The sequence below is a fragment of the Triturus cristatus genome, chromosome 4_1 (assembly GCF_964204655.1).
Source record: "Triturus cristatus chromosome 4_1, aTriCri1.1, whole genome shotgun sequence".
NCBI lineage: Eukaryota > Metazoa > Chordata > Amphibia > Caudata > Salamandridae > Triturus > Triturus cristatus.
In genome coordinates, this window is record NC_140585.1 from 1,180,524,926 (window position 1) to 1,180,539,948 (window position 15,023).

Sequence of the window (15,023 nt, forward strand, 5' to 3'; positions counted from 1 at the left end):
ATTTCTCCTGCATTGAAATTAGACTCCCCACGGGGTACTGCTGGAGTGTTGCTAATGTGCTTATGTGGCCTTAGGAGTGGGGCACTTCCTCACAGTACAGACAGTGTGAAAGTGCGAGCACCTTTCTACACATGTTAGGAAGTGGTGCCGACATGATGCTCTGAGACATGGGCCAGTGGGCCATCGCAGACGTGTGTGCACACCTGCACCTATGTGGTGTCGACTGTGTGCCCAGTCTACCATTGCAGGCTTGATGTGCACACTGGCCCTTGAGCTTGTTTGAATACGTGTCCAGCCTTCCGTTGCAGGCTTATGGGTGTGCACTTTCATCTATGGTATTTGGCCTAGTGTCTGGCCTGCTGTTGCAGTCCATTGTGTCTATACCTACAGCTATGATATTCTAAGACCCGGATCAGGCATGCTGTGCTGGCCTGAGTGTGCGCGCTTGAACCATGGTGTTAGTGACTGTGTCCGTCCTGCCATAGCAGGCCTGTGTAAGCACACTTGCCCCTGTAGTGGGTAAACCTGTGTCCAGCCTGCCATTACAGGCTTGTGTGAGCACACTTGCCCCATAGTAGGTAAACCTGTGTCCATGCGCACCGGCACATATGCTGCTCCGGGCAATGTGTCCCACCTGCCCTTGCAAGCTTGGGTGTGTGTACTTGCAGCGATGAACTACATGTCCCACCTGCCCTTGAAGGCCTGTGCATGCCCAGGTGCACATATGGTGCTTCGGACTACGATTCTCGCCTGCCTTTGCAGTCTTGTGTGCGCACGCTTACACCTATTGTGCTCTGGACTACTTGTCCAGCCTGTTATTGCAGGTTTATGCGTGCGCACTTGCACCTATGTTGCTCGTGACTACACGTCCAGCCTGCCATTGCAGGCCAGTGGGTGCGCACTTACACCCAGAATGGTGAAACCCATAACCAGTCTGCCATTGCATGCGTCTGAGAGCGCGCTGGCACCGATGGTGCCAAAGTCTATGTGTCAAGCCTGCTATCGCAGACATGTGTGTGCAGTGGAGCGCGGGCGCTCAGGTAGTGTGCAATCCCCAAGTGTGTTCTGACTACCTATGAGACGTGCTCTTCCCATAGGCTAACATAGGGAAGTATTTGACCTTACTTGGGGCTTCAGAGTGGATTACAGTGGAGCAGCATCATGATGTTTCCTATCAATGGACTTGCAGTGCAAAACCCTTTCCATTGGTAAAGGTGATTTAGGCATATCTCACTTAGAAATGCCACTAACAAAATACGGGCATTTCTAGGTTCTAAAACTCGGGCACATCTGTGCATTCCACAAAGACAGCTATAAATCATGAGCCTGCCCTGGAAAAATAGACCTCTGTCAATTGAAGGCCGGGTGGAATAGATTGGTAGGGGAGGTTGTGACACTTAGCCTATCGGGCCGGATCATGGCCCACTAAATATTAGAATCTGCATTCCAAGGCCCTATGGCAGACAGGCCTGAAATTTGGAGGATACATCTGTGGTTCAAAGGGAAACCCCTTAAGCCACCCCCAACTTCAAAGGAACACTTCAGTAGAACTACTGGTGCCATGCTACAGCAAAGCAGAGCTATGCTTGTAGGGACGTGGGACCGGATAACCCGGACTGTGTGGTGCTCACTGCCAGAGGAATCTGTTGTGCACATGGAGAATAACTGTCTGAATACTGGCAGGCCTCGGCTGAAGACCTTGCAAGTGCCTACTTCATCTGCTGAATCCCAACGGGCATAGAGATACGGGCGCTGGACTAAGTACTGTGTCTGATGACCGCATTGCCTAGTGCGGAGCTCCAGAAATCTTGCCCGCATCTAAGGTGTGTGGTTCCTGTATCGCAGGAACCCCTACACCAATAAGCGTCTTGTTGGTGGTGAGTGGATTCACCGGTTGAGGGACCCTGCGTGGCCCATTTCATCGCTCATGCCGCATCTCTCTTGTGCATCATGCCGACTGCATGCTCATTGCGTGCCTTGTCTGATTCACCAGGTGCAACCCTCAGAGGTGGGGTTGTACCCATAGTAATGCCTCATTTGACCTCATGTGGCTCTTCGGAACTTGTGCCTGTGTGTGACATTGACCGGTCTGGTGTAACCCAAATCAACGTGCACAGGACGTTGTCTCTCATTTCCAGAGAGGTGCGGAATTTGCGACTTTTCTGTGTGTGTAACCGTAATTGCCTGATGCAACCTATATCAAGGTGCACCGACCATTGTGCCTCATTTCCAGGGAGGTACGGAATTTGTGACTTTTCATTGTGTGTGACCAGAAGTACCTGATGTAACCCATATTAACGTGCACTGATCATTGTGCCTCATTTCCAGGGAGGTATGGAATTTGTAAGTCTTCGTGTGTGTGACCTCAAGTGTCTGGTGCGACTCATATCAATGTGTACCAGACCTTGTGCCCAGACTGCCTGGTTACAACCATGATCAACTTGTACCTGATGTGGTGCCTAATGCTACCGAGAGGCTTTCCTTCGTTATTCCCCATTCATCAGTGCTCCCTTCCTGGCACTAATCTCGGTGGACCACCTCCCAAATACATTGTGGCCCCAGGTAGTAGTAAGAGGGATAGACTGGGCTGGAAGAACGTTTCCGAGACAGGTTGGGAGCGGGTCAAGAGACTGCATGGCTCACTTGTGTTTGGAGACCTGTGGATGACTTCTTGAGAAGATGCCAAACCTCTGTTGTTTCTGTCTAACTCTTAAATAAACTGGCTACTTTTTCTACCTGCTCTTGAGAACCCAGACTAAGTGGAACTTGTGGATCTTCCATCCAGGGGTCATAGTCAGTCGGGGAGAAATAAAGGGAGGTTTGGGCCAGGGGGTCTGCAGAGTGCTATCAATTGGCCCGCTGAGTATCAGTGCACTGCATTAAGGTGCTGAGTGCATTTGAGTGCAAGAACATTCCGTACAGACTAGGCTGGTATCAGTGGCACCACGTAGAGGTGCGAAGAGAGGGAGAGATAGGCAGGAAGAGGGAGAAGGGTGGACAGCGTGTTGCACCACATAAGGGTCCTGTGGGGGAGGGTTTGGAAGTTTTATATACTGTGACCTCGACCCAAAGGTTTCAGAGCACTTTAAATGAGCACCAGTTGCGTTACAGACAAACACATTCATTTTCGTTAGGCACAGGGAAATTAAGGGCCAGATTACGAGTCTGGCGGTCCTTGGACCGCCAAACTCCTGGTGGCGCGGCAGTGGCAGATCTAGCCACCACCGCACTGGCGGTGCGACCCCCCGATTACGACTCAGACAGTCCGACTGCACTAGGACCGCCAGTCTGGACAGGGAACCGCCGTTCCCTGGCATATGAGAGGTGGTCAGAGACCGCAATATGCTTGGCGGGACCACCACTGTCCCACCAAGCATACTACTAGTTTCCTCTCTGCCAGGCTTTTCATGGCGGTTCCATCGCTATGACAAGCCTGGCAGAGAGGAATCATGTAGGGCCCCCCTATGCCTCAGACATATGTGGGGGCATAACATGTGCCCCCCTGTGTGCATGCACATAGGTGTCTGCACGGCATGGACTAACAAATCCATGCCGTGCAGGAACCATGTGAGGCGCTCTCATAGTGGTTCCTTCTTAAAACGCACCGCTGCCTTTTAAAGGGCACATCAATGGGAACCGCCACACTATCCACCTGCCAGACCACAAATAAGTCGTAATCTGGCAGGTGAGCAGCGTCAGCTTTGGCAGAGAGCGGTGGTGAGGCGGTTGGCACCGACACGCCACTGCTCTGCTCTGCCAAATTCTCGTGATTTGCCCAGATTCACTGGATGTTGAGCTTCCCTGCTGAAACTAAAACCCGGTTCCCCAGCTTTGGTTCCCAGATTAGGAATTGTCCTAGTGTGATTTATGACCAAAAGTGCATGATGTTTATGTTGCATTGATTTTATACATGTGTTGTACACAAACAGTTTTTACATGCGTCTTATGTGAAGTCTCCTTTGTACCGCGTGGGGTATTGATCATGAATAATTACTGCACCAATGCTTTACAGATTGCCTCTGTGATAAGCCTGATTGCTCAGTGCCAAACTACCCAAGGTTGAACACCGGCTATACAGCGAGTGTAATCACCTGCCCTTGATGGGGGATGATATATTCTGCATGGCTGGATCATCATTTCAGCCAACCTGAAAACGCTGTTTCCAACAGTAAGCTCACTATGAAAAGACAGATAAGCGCAGCATCGTCCGCCTGCTTCCTCACCTTTTTCATGCTCCACAGGATTTTCAAGTGGCTCCCCATTGACACCAGACATACCGTCACATAAGCCTTTGTTACCAGCCGACTAGTCTAAGACCATGCACTCTAAGTAGAAATCACCTCGCACCTCCTCAAGAGACTGCAAACAAACAGAACTCAGAAGACAGACTCAATCTTGACCTCCCTAAACCGACCCACCTCACCTACCACCTCAAAACGCTCCACTGGATCCCCTTCAAGAAGAGTACACAGTTCAAGATTTTGATCCACACCTTCAAATGCCTCCACAACCAGGGACCAGCGTACATCAGCCACCAACTCCACTTCAACCTCCCCTCCAGACACCTGTGCTCTGCCTCCCTATGCCTCACTCACATCCCCTGCATCCAACGTAGCAACAGTGGAGGACCCTCCTTCTCCTACTTAACTGCGAAGTCCTGGACCAACCCTCACTGCACCTACGGACCTCATCCTCTCTGTTGGAATTCAGATAATGACTCAAGACCTGGCTGTTTAACTGAGCCCCCTGCAGCAGCACTCTCAGCGCATAGATACCCTCACGGGTGATTAACCGTGCATTACAAATCCAGACTGATTGATAGATAGCTGTCGTACTGGATGGATCTCCCCTATCCATCTGGATGCACTGGATGGATCTTCCCTATCTATGGTTTATAAAAACACACACACCCATGCACTTGATGCAAGGGCGAGTGAGTTGATGCATGGCAGCCTAAAGTATGCCAGTACAGGGAGAGGTAAATCAGCACCGTTATCTTAGTAGATATGGCTCTTTTATACTCTCTCCCTTTCACAACTTTGGTTAGTGAAAAGCTAGTAAATCTGCTGGTGTCTGTTCAGCACTAGGGCAGACTTACCAATTTGATCTGTGAATTCAAAAAACGCTTTACAGCTTTAGGCTGGGGTAAACCTACGTAATGCCCAGTTATAAGCTATCATATCAAATTGGGAGCTTAGTTTGCTCATCCCCATGTCAAGCAGTGACATCTCAATGGTTGCACCCCACACCTCAAACTTCCCTAACAAAAACAAACTAAACCGATCGGTTGAACCACCCAAAAAGCACGTTTCTTAAGCTGCCCTCAGAGCACAGCATAACATGCAACAACGCAAGAAGCCAAGACCAATCAAGGCAGATCTATGGGTCAATGTGTATGCAGCCTTCTTCAGGCAACAGCACCTAATCTGCTTGCGTGTAGAGCAACATCAATATTTCCTCTATATTAAGCACTGCAGAATCCCACGCCAAATAATCCCTCTTTTAGACTGTTCACCCCTACTTTTTGTTCTGATGCTGTCGATTTTTCAACTCTGAGAGTGCACTGAGGCCTGCTAACCAGACCTCAGTGCCAGTGTTCTAACTCCTAACAAAAGATATGAGGCATTGGCTATGCCCAATTCACAAGGACTGACTTACTTATAAGTCCCTAGTATATCATACCCAGGGCCTTTACAGCAGAGTGTACACATAGTGCTGCAGCTCTATTTGTGCCACCCTAAGTGTGACAAAGGACAAAATGACACCCAGCCTGCCACTACAGACTGGAAAGGCAGTGTGTACACTGCTAACTCGACTTTGCCATTAAAACTGATTGCAAAGCCATCACACCCCTTAACCATATATGCAAGTCTCCCCCAAGGAAGGCCTATAGAGCCCTATGGCAGGGCGCTATATTTTGTTATGTTATGTTATGTTATGTTAAAAAGACTTATATAGCGCTCTGTTACCCAGAGGTGTCCTTGCGCTGTAAGCTATCCACCTGAGATTGGTCTGTGATAATGCTGATAAGGAGGTTTAGTTAAATAGCCATGTTTTTAATTATTTCCTAAAAGAAAGAAGCTCCGTGAACTTCCTGAGTTTAGGAGGCAGACCATTCCAAGCCTTAGCAGCGCAATGGCAGAAACTCCTACCTACCCAGTTAGTTTTGTTAAAGCGGGGGAGGGTAACTAAATTAGCCTGAGCCGAGCGCAGGGCTCTTCCAGGAACATACCACTGAAAGGCACGTTTCAGAAAATCAGGACCAATTCCACTGAGTGCCTTAAAAACAACGCACAGTGCTTTAAACTGAATTTGTTGCTTGACGGGCAACCAATGGAGTGTCCTGATACCCTTTCTCACAGAGACAAATCTAGGTGTCCCTGTGATCAGCCTGGCTGCCGCATTCTGTACAATCTGTAGTCTAGCCAAGTGTCTCTCCTGGATATTGATGTAAAGATTATTACAATAGTCCAATCGGGATAGAATGAATGCCGTGACGACTGTCTTTAGGCTATCTTCTGGGAGGAGGAATTTAATTTTCCGAAGGGTTCTTAAAATGAAAAAACAGGAAGAGACAACCCTGCTAACTTGGTCACCGAAGGAGAGTTTGGAGTCAATAATCACTCCCAGATTCTTAGCTCGAACCACAGGTAGTGGGGGTGAGCCCATTTCTGCTGGCCACCAATCTGGAGTCCAGAGGTTAATGCTGTTCCCAAAAACAATCACTTCCATTTTGTCAGCATTGAGCTTCAAACAGTTCGATGCCATCCAGGCAGAAATCTCCTGCATACAATTATGACAACTGGATCCAATCTCAGTTTCAGCCCCCCTTTTGATAGATAACACAATTTGTGTATCGTCCGCATATGTGGTCAGCTGAAAACCAAATGATCTAATCACAGCGGCCAGCGGCGCTACATACACGTTAAACAAGGTAGGGCTGAGTGAGGACCCTTGTGGGACCCCACAGGGAAGAGCGAAAGGTCTTGATTTATATTTGCCTATATCTACTGTGAGTTCTTTTGGTCAAAAATGACCTAAGAAGATCCCAAGCCTTGCCTGTAACCCCAGCCGCAGATAAACGGTCCATCAAAACCACATGATGGACCGTATCAAAAGCGGCCGAAAAGTCCAGTAGAACAAGTATGGCGGCACCTCCCTGATCTAGGGCTTTCCTGACCTCCTCAGTGGATTTAATCAATGCCGACTCGGTGCTATGTTCAGCACGAAAGCCAAACTGTGTCTTATCAAGCAGAGAGTTGGCTTGAAGGAAGGAACTAAGTTGCCCATTCATGGCCTTCTCAAGTATTTTCCCAGGAAAGGGAAGCAGAGAAATAGGCCTATAATTACAAGGGTCAGAAGGGTCTAGATTGGTTTTCTTTAAGAGGGGGAGGATAGAGGCTATTTTCCAAGCACTTGGAAAATGACCACTGTCACAGATAGCTGCGAACTTCCACGCGAACTTCCGGGACCTGGTGCAAAATAGATACTGGACATGGGTCCAAAGGGGAGCCGGATCGAATCTCAAAGAGTAGTTTAAAAACCTCAGATCGGTTTGGGGGAATAAAGCAATCTAATGTTGGAGTATGTATGTTACCGCCAGATGGTTGAGTTAAAACAACTTTTGCGGCTCCAGAAGATACAGAGGAAAAGGAGGAAAAGATCTTTCCTACCTTTTGTAGGAAAAAAGCAGCCAGAGTTTCACAAAGTTCTGGACTACTCTCGGTTTTAGGGCTAACGGGAGTGGTACGTTTAACAATTGTGTTAAACAAAACCTTAGATGAAGGTCCGGCCTTCTTGATTTGATCTCCAAAATATAATTTCTTTGTTTCAAAAACCAGTTTTTTGTATTTGGAGAGGCATAGTTTATAGATCTCTTTATCATGAGTATCATATCTTTCCCTCCACTTACGTTTCAATTTTTTGCATTTAAGTTTTTGTTTAAGATTTTCCGAGTACCAAGGGGCAGATGGCACTATTCGTTTAAGGATACATTGTTTGCCTGGCGCAAGTTTCTGACAGGCAGAATCTATCCATTTCGTGTAAGCATTTGTGTCTGACTCCACATTAAATAATAGAGCAGGCCGTGATGATTCCAACAAATTCCCCAGTTATCGTTTATCAATATTTTTCCAGTCCCTAGTGATCGTGGACACCTTCGTGGAGGATCTAGAAAAATTACGATTAGTTAAGTTAGCCATGTATTTTCTTATGTCTTAACAGCAAAACTTCCAAATTGTTTTTTGTTGTGGATATGTAGTTAGTAGCCCCATTGGCTAGTACAGCGTTTCCCAGTTAGCACCCCAACTTGGTCAACTCCTGAATGGGATTACCTAACTGGATATTGTAAGGTATCAAATAAATCATGCCGTTAAATGTGACTTAATGGTCAAGCCAACATTTATGTCACTTTTAAAGTTTGGCAACATTAGATAGTTAACACACTGAGAGGGGGACCAAGAGCAAGGGTTAAAGAGTAGGTCCTGTACCAACGCTCCTAAGTTAACTACTTAAACAAAAAGGTAACAGTTCCTAAGGGTGGCAGTACCAATAAGGTATCTTGCCTGAAGGGTGGAGAGGGAGCAAAAGAGAAGGTTCGTGGTGGTGTCTATGGTGTAGGCCAGATACTCCTGGGCGGTGTTCAAAGTGCCCTCACACACCCTTGCGGGTGCAAAGCATCATCATCGGGCGTTGCTCCTCGTGGGGGTGGCGCTGCAGTCCCTCACGGGCCCTTCAAGAGGGCTCTCTGTCGGAGATCTTTTGTTGGAGTAGCCGTAGTTGTGCGTGCGGGTGTGTGGGTATAGTGGGTGAGGTGGTGAAACTAAAAAGACCCTAAGGTACCCCAAACGGTTTATTAGTGAGTCCGTAGGGTCTGGATAAAATCTAACGGGGAGTGGTGCCAAATTAGCACTCCAATGAGTAGGGGAAAGGATAGATAATCCTACTGCTCTCAACCCGTGTGTGAATTGTTAGAGTGAGAGTGAGGACGTGGAGTGGGTGGTCACTTGGAGTGCTAATTTGGCACCACTCCCCGTTAGATTTTATCCAGACCCTACGGACTCACTAATAAACCGTTTGGGGTACCTTAGGGTCTTTTTAGTTTCACCACCTCACCCACTATACCCACACACCCGCACACACAACTACGGCTACTCCAACAAAAGATCTCCGACAGAGAGCCCTCTTGAAGGGCCCGTGAGGGACTGCAGCGCCACCCCCACGAGGAGCAACGCCCGATGATGATGCTTTGCACCCGCAAGGGTGTGTGAGGGCACTTTGAACACCGCCCAGGAGTATCTGGCCTACACCATAGACACCACCACGAACCTTCTCTTTTGCTCCCTCTCCACCCTTCAGGCAAGATACCTTATTGGTACTGCCACCCTTAGGAACTGTTACCTTTTTGTTTAAATAAACATTAGATAGTTGCCACTTTATTTTCAGCTACTACAGTGGCTTCAAATAGGCTTTAGCACACAGACACAGTGTTGCCCACCTGGGGAGACGTGTGAACGACTCCCAGGAACAAAGGCTGTTGCCATGGAGAGAGGTGTCAGCCCCTAAAACAGGATGGCCACTCAGGGGGACCAGCCAAAGGGTAAGCAAAAAAGGTGAAGTTGCCTTTGGGAGGGAAGCTGCACTGACACCCTTGAGCAGGATGCCTCTTGTTCTTGCAGACAAAGTAGGGGCAGGGTTGAGGAGGGAAAACTAACCCCCAAACCGGTTCTACCATGGGTATGTAGCCCTCTGGTAGCCACCCCCCTAAGATGGGCTTCCAAGCGCCTCACAACCAAGGAAGAGTTGTGCCTAGGGGCAAGAATGTGGCACTCTGGGGTAGTCAGATGCCGCACATCACATGAACTTCATCACCAAGTAGGAGGGGAACCAGTAGCCCATGGCTAGTGGCCATGTGGTCCCCTCCAGGCACTTTTCCGAAATAAGTAAGGCACCTGCCACTCTGCACACTAGTACACACCTGACTTGAAGAAGAGACCAAAGAAGGATTGCTCTTCTACCCTAAACCTGCACAAAGAAAGGTTGCACCGTCAAGAGGACTGCACCTGCTGCACTTTTGGGCTAGTGAGATTGGGACTCTGCCTGCGTGCACCTCCTGATCCTGGAAAAAGTTGGTTTCCCACCTTCAAAGACAGCAGTGACTTCAAGAATCAGGTGGCTGGTCCCCTGGAACCACCTTCAGTGGCCAAGAGCTGGAAGAGCACAAGTCACCTCACTGGTAGCCACTGCAGAAGTTTTGCCTCTACCGGATGGCGGGCACCATAAAGGGCAATTCAAAAGGTGCATCCATGTCTGCTGGACCCATGGGTGTTGGTTGTGACCGGATTTGTCACCCCATGTAGACACCAGCCTCCACCAAAGATTTGCACCATGACCGCTGTGTTGCAAAATCACATCAGCAGCCCTTGGCCCCTGCATTGAGGACTTTGTGGGACCCTTAGATCTATGGACAGTCGGCTGTACTCACCTGTAGACCGAGGACTCAACCGAACTACATCCCCATGGACCGCAAAGCATCAGGAGCATCCTTTAGCATCTTTAAGCCTGCATCCCTCAGCATAAGGACCCTACCACTGATGTCTATGGCAGTAGCCTTGTAACATCTGTAACTTGCCGTAAAAATGCTCTGGTGACCAGCTAACTGTCCAAAGTATACTTTCTGGACCCCCTAGACCTCTGTCCTGTTGGATTTAGTCACCCAATCCGGGCTAGAGAAGTTAAACTTACTTTTTCAAACTTTTCCTAACTTTACAAACATTTTTGACCAATCCTTCTTTATTTATTTATTTTTAATCGGTATCTCTGGAACCCTCTAGTGGATTTTGCTGATCAAGGTCTATAAAATGTCATTAAAATATGCTCTATGTTTAGAAAATGTTGTCATATCTTTCTTGTTTTGTGACTTTCTTATTCCCTTGTTTGGTGCTATTAAATGCTTTGCAGTTTGTTCCTATGCTAAGCCCAGGTACTCAGAGCCATAGCTTCCCAGGGTTGAGCTTAAGGTTTTCAAACAAGACAGACTGGATCCAAGAAATGTTTTGCAAGTGTATTACACGTTAAGGCCCCTCAGCCATCTCATATAATACATCCAAATCCTCCCACGTTCACACTGCCTCCACTGACGCAGCTATCTATCAGTACCCAAGCAAGCCAGAATCTATGAAGTCCACCAAGCATCAGCCAGCATCCATGGAGTACTCCAAAGGTTAGACCTCCACACCTCATTTAAGGGGCCATCTGAAGGGCGAAATAAAAGAAAAATGCGCTGCTTTGACCAGAGAAACACCACAGACCCCATTCCTTTAAGTAGGATGAAAAAAGTAGGGGGGGGGGCTCTAAAAGGGGTGTGGCCTATGTAGTTAAGATACAAAGGAGCACTGCACTGTGCGCAGTGTCAACCATTAGTTGGTTGTTCTTTTTCATATGTAGTTAAGGACATGGCTCAAACAGGTAAACTACATTTCTGTGATTCCCATAATGTGCTGCCTGACCAGTATTTGCATCCAAATATATAACACAACACCTTGCAGTCAGTGGTTATTAGCTCTTTCAGATAAATGAATAACTGTAATGATTTTGTCTGAAATAATTAATATTGGTAATGTTTCAAATCTGAAATTGAGAGACTTTGAATTAAACATTGCTGAGGCGTGTGCAAAAGGTAGTGGTCTTCAGAGTGTCTCAATCACTCCTGTTACGTTCACCCTATGTTTGACATGTGCACTCTTTTTCTCATCAGGATTCTCTTTTTACTCTCTCTGGAATGCACTTCCTCACATCTCCCTCACTTCGTCATGTACAACCACACAACATTCCCAATCACTGGTAAGCACTGTATTTTCTTTTACTTTCACCTTGTCAAACTGTTGAGAACTGTATTTCCTTCGCACACATTTGTACATAATCACAATTGCAACTGAAATACGTAATCATTGCAGTGTATGCTCTGCAGAGGCCAATTGGACCTCTTTTGCCACATATGGTAGTGCACCCTGCAGAAGATATGGTAAATCAACCCTACCCAAGATGCATTGCATGCAAGACAGTACCAGGATTACATTCAAATAACTATGTCCCTATATACAATTAGTAGCTTTGAAATGTGACAAAAGTATATTATATTAATTCAGGATAAGGTTGTACTCTGTGTTGAGCTGATTGAGGGGAAAATTATAGAAGGTCTCATATAAATGTGAGATGTGCTTGTGAGCAAAGCAACCACTGCCAGCCTTGCTTAGGGCCAAGCGCAAGACCTGCCAGAAGCCTTTAAGAAAATAGTGCTCGGAGGCTGCAATTTAAACCTAGGAAGTAACAGCACATGTAACAGGGGGTGTCCTCATGGGAGAAGATACAAGGCGGTACTAGGGAGGGACTACTAAGCCTATTGACCAATGAAAAGCCACTATTTACAAAGGACAGGAGTCAATAAAAAAGATAGGAGGTGGGCGCAGAGACGTTTTAATGCATGGGCAAAGTGGGCTCTGGCCCAGGGCCCCAGCCTTTCAGGGGGCCCCCTGACAAAGTCCGCTCCATTCTCCAGAGTTTTTCCCTAATGACCTTGAATACTTCTTAAACAGATTGTTTTAAATACTGTTTTCCTTTAATCTATTTTTATGTACCTGATGTGTAAGTCTAGTACAGGCATTTTGCAGAGAAATGTTTTTATGTTTCATGCAATATACATAAAAAAAGTTTTTTACATCAAAAAAAGGCCTAACATATAAGAAATGGGAGGGCGTCAGAGAATATTTGCAGCTAATGCTGTGTTACAATGTTGAAAATACACATAACCATCCCTGAATATTAGATGTAAACGCATTTAGGGCCTTATTTATGAGAAGTGATGCATCGCTGTGTGAAAGCAGGGATGCATCACTTCTTAGTGCGCCCTCCTTGCGACATGATGGATGCGTAATATTTACTGTATGACGCATCATGTCGCAAGGAGTTACAGATAAGTCAGTATTTCTGATGTATTTGTAGGCGCAAAAGAGATGCATTGCTGGGATGTGCCTGAAAATAGACGCAACTCCAGCAATGTGTCCTTTCACATGGGGCAAGCCCCATGTGAAAGATCCTGCATTAGTCTTACGCCTGCTGTGAGGCAGGTGTAAGATATTGATGCAATGGCGTCCTAGAATTGGCGCACTCAGTTCTCCTAGATTTTAATGCGCCACTTCTACGAGGCTTTTTGCGGGGGAACACCCAACCTGCATACATTATACCTGGCACAGGTATAATGTGGTGCTGGGGTTTAAAAAGTGACGCATCTACCTAGATGCGTCACTTTGTAAATAGGGCGCAACATGGCACATTTTTAGGTCTCGCCTGAGCCAGCGCAAGCGCTGCTCTGGCGAGACATTTAGTAGCTGCTTCAAAAGTGCTACCTTGCCGGCCACCAGCTTGCTATTACGCACACAAGCACGCGCGACGTGCTCACCACACGCGTTTTTTTAAATTTCATTTTTGCAAGCACAGAGCGCGTCATCGCGATCACTTTCGCTTTCACCGTGATCGCGATGACTTTCACGGCCGCGCGACGTTACTTTTACAGCCGCGCGGCCAATGCTTGTTTAGCTTTGACGCCTTGTGCAGAGAATACATAGACTCTGATTTAACTTTATCCTTGTGATCGTTTAATAGTTAAGTTCATCCTGATTGCTGGCACCTTCCTTTTACTCTTCTCACTGTTTACAGTTTTCAAGCGCTTCCTCAAGCGGCTGTGGAGGAGGAGGTAACAGCTCCATTGGCTCAGCTCCAGCCACTCACAAACTCAAGTAATGGCAGTGGACCAGGCAAACTTTTAACTTCAAAACTGTTTCGCTGACATGACAGGAGCAGTTTCGGCAATAACCGAGTGCCGGCTGGTCCACTATACCATTGCAGCAAGATGGACCCGGCAAGGTTTTTTAAATTTTCCATTGTCAAACTCTCAAAGCGGAGGATTGTCTTTGGAAAAAGAAAAATCATTGTCACTGGTGCTAAGAGATAAAATACAGCGCATAGGGAACATTGCTGTATTTTTTACTGCCCTGTACATTTGCTGTGTTTGGCGCTCCAGACAGGAAGTACAAAGGCAGACATACCACCCCAATTTCAGTATCCACACAGTCTGAGATACACATTTTCATGGATTTACCAATGTTGTAAATATTTTTTTTGTGGGTGCTCTATGTTGTTTCTGAAGAAGTCACTGAATGGTGGCATACAAATGGTAGACAAAGAGGAAAATAAATATTTCTTTCATGAACAAAAGAAAAAACAACAAGCATTGGCATAGCCAATAGGTCTCGCCTTTGGGACCTTATAAGTGCTTAGCCATGCAACAGGTGATGTTGTTGCACCAAGGATATTGTGCTGCATAACTAAATATCCCAAAAGCGTGACCTATTGGCTATGTCAATGCTTGTTTACGCTGCCGGTGCTTCACAAAAAGTGACACACCGTCGGCATAAAAGTGAAGCAAGGCCTCATAAATAAGGCCCTTAGAATTTGGACGAGTGTTCCTATGCACTGTCAGGGACCTAATGAAATGAAATGAAATAGCGTATTTAATAAAGCGCGCAGCTACTCAGACTAGAGTGTCCTGGCGCGTGACCGCGGGTGGAAAATGTTCGTAAAAGACCCATCAGTTATTAAAAAGGCAGATTTAAAGTTCTTCCTGAAAGCGAGTAGGTCTGTGGATAGTCTCAGACTCAGGGAGTCTATTCCACAATTTTGCACCTAGAAAGCTGAGGGATCTGCCTCCAGTGCGGGCACAGCATATTTTAGGCACGATGGCCAGGTTGGCATTGGAAGATCCTAGGGTTTCTATATGTTGTGTAGCGATTAACCCGCTTATTTAGGTAGCCGGCTCCTAAGCCGTGGAAAGCTTTGAAGAAGATGGTCATTGCTTTGAAGTCGATCTGTTCTTTTATGCGGAGCCAGTGTAGAGACTTAAGAATAGGGGTCATACTAGATCTGTGTCTAGGTCTCAGGATGGCTCTGGCCGCCACGTTGTGTACCAC

At 46.9% G+C, this 15,023-nt stretch overlaps 2 protein-coding genes across 3 annotated transcripts in view; one reads left to right on the forward strand and one right to left on the reverse strand.

The window, feature by feature from the left end:
• LOC146856308 (NXPE family member 1-like) overlaps positions 1-15,023 on the reverse strand; it is a 355,569-nt gene that overhangs the window by 266,003 nt on the left and 74,543 nt on the right. The gene's annotated exons all lie outside the window — the stretch shown is intronic.
• Positions 1-15,023, forward strand: part of LOC146856309 (uncharacterized) — a 423,335-nt gene that overhangs the window by 136,727 nt on the left and 271,585 nt on the right. Inside the window, exon 2 of the mRNA XM_085654421.1 lies at positions 11,756-11,841. Within this exon, the coding sequence (XP_085510547.1) occupies positions 11,756-11,841 (86 nt within the window). The remainder of the gene's footprint in view (positions 1-11,755; positions 11,842-15,023) is intronic.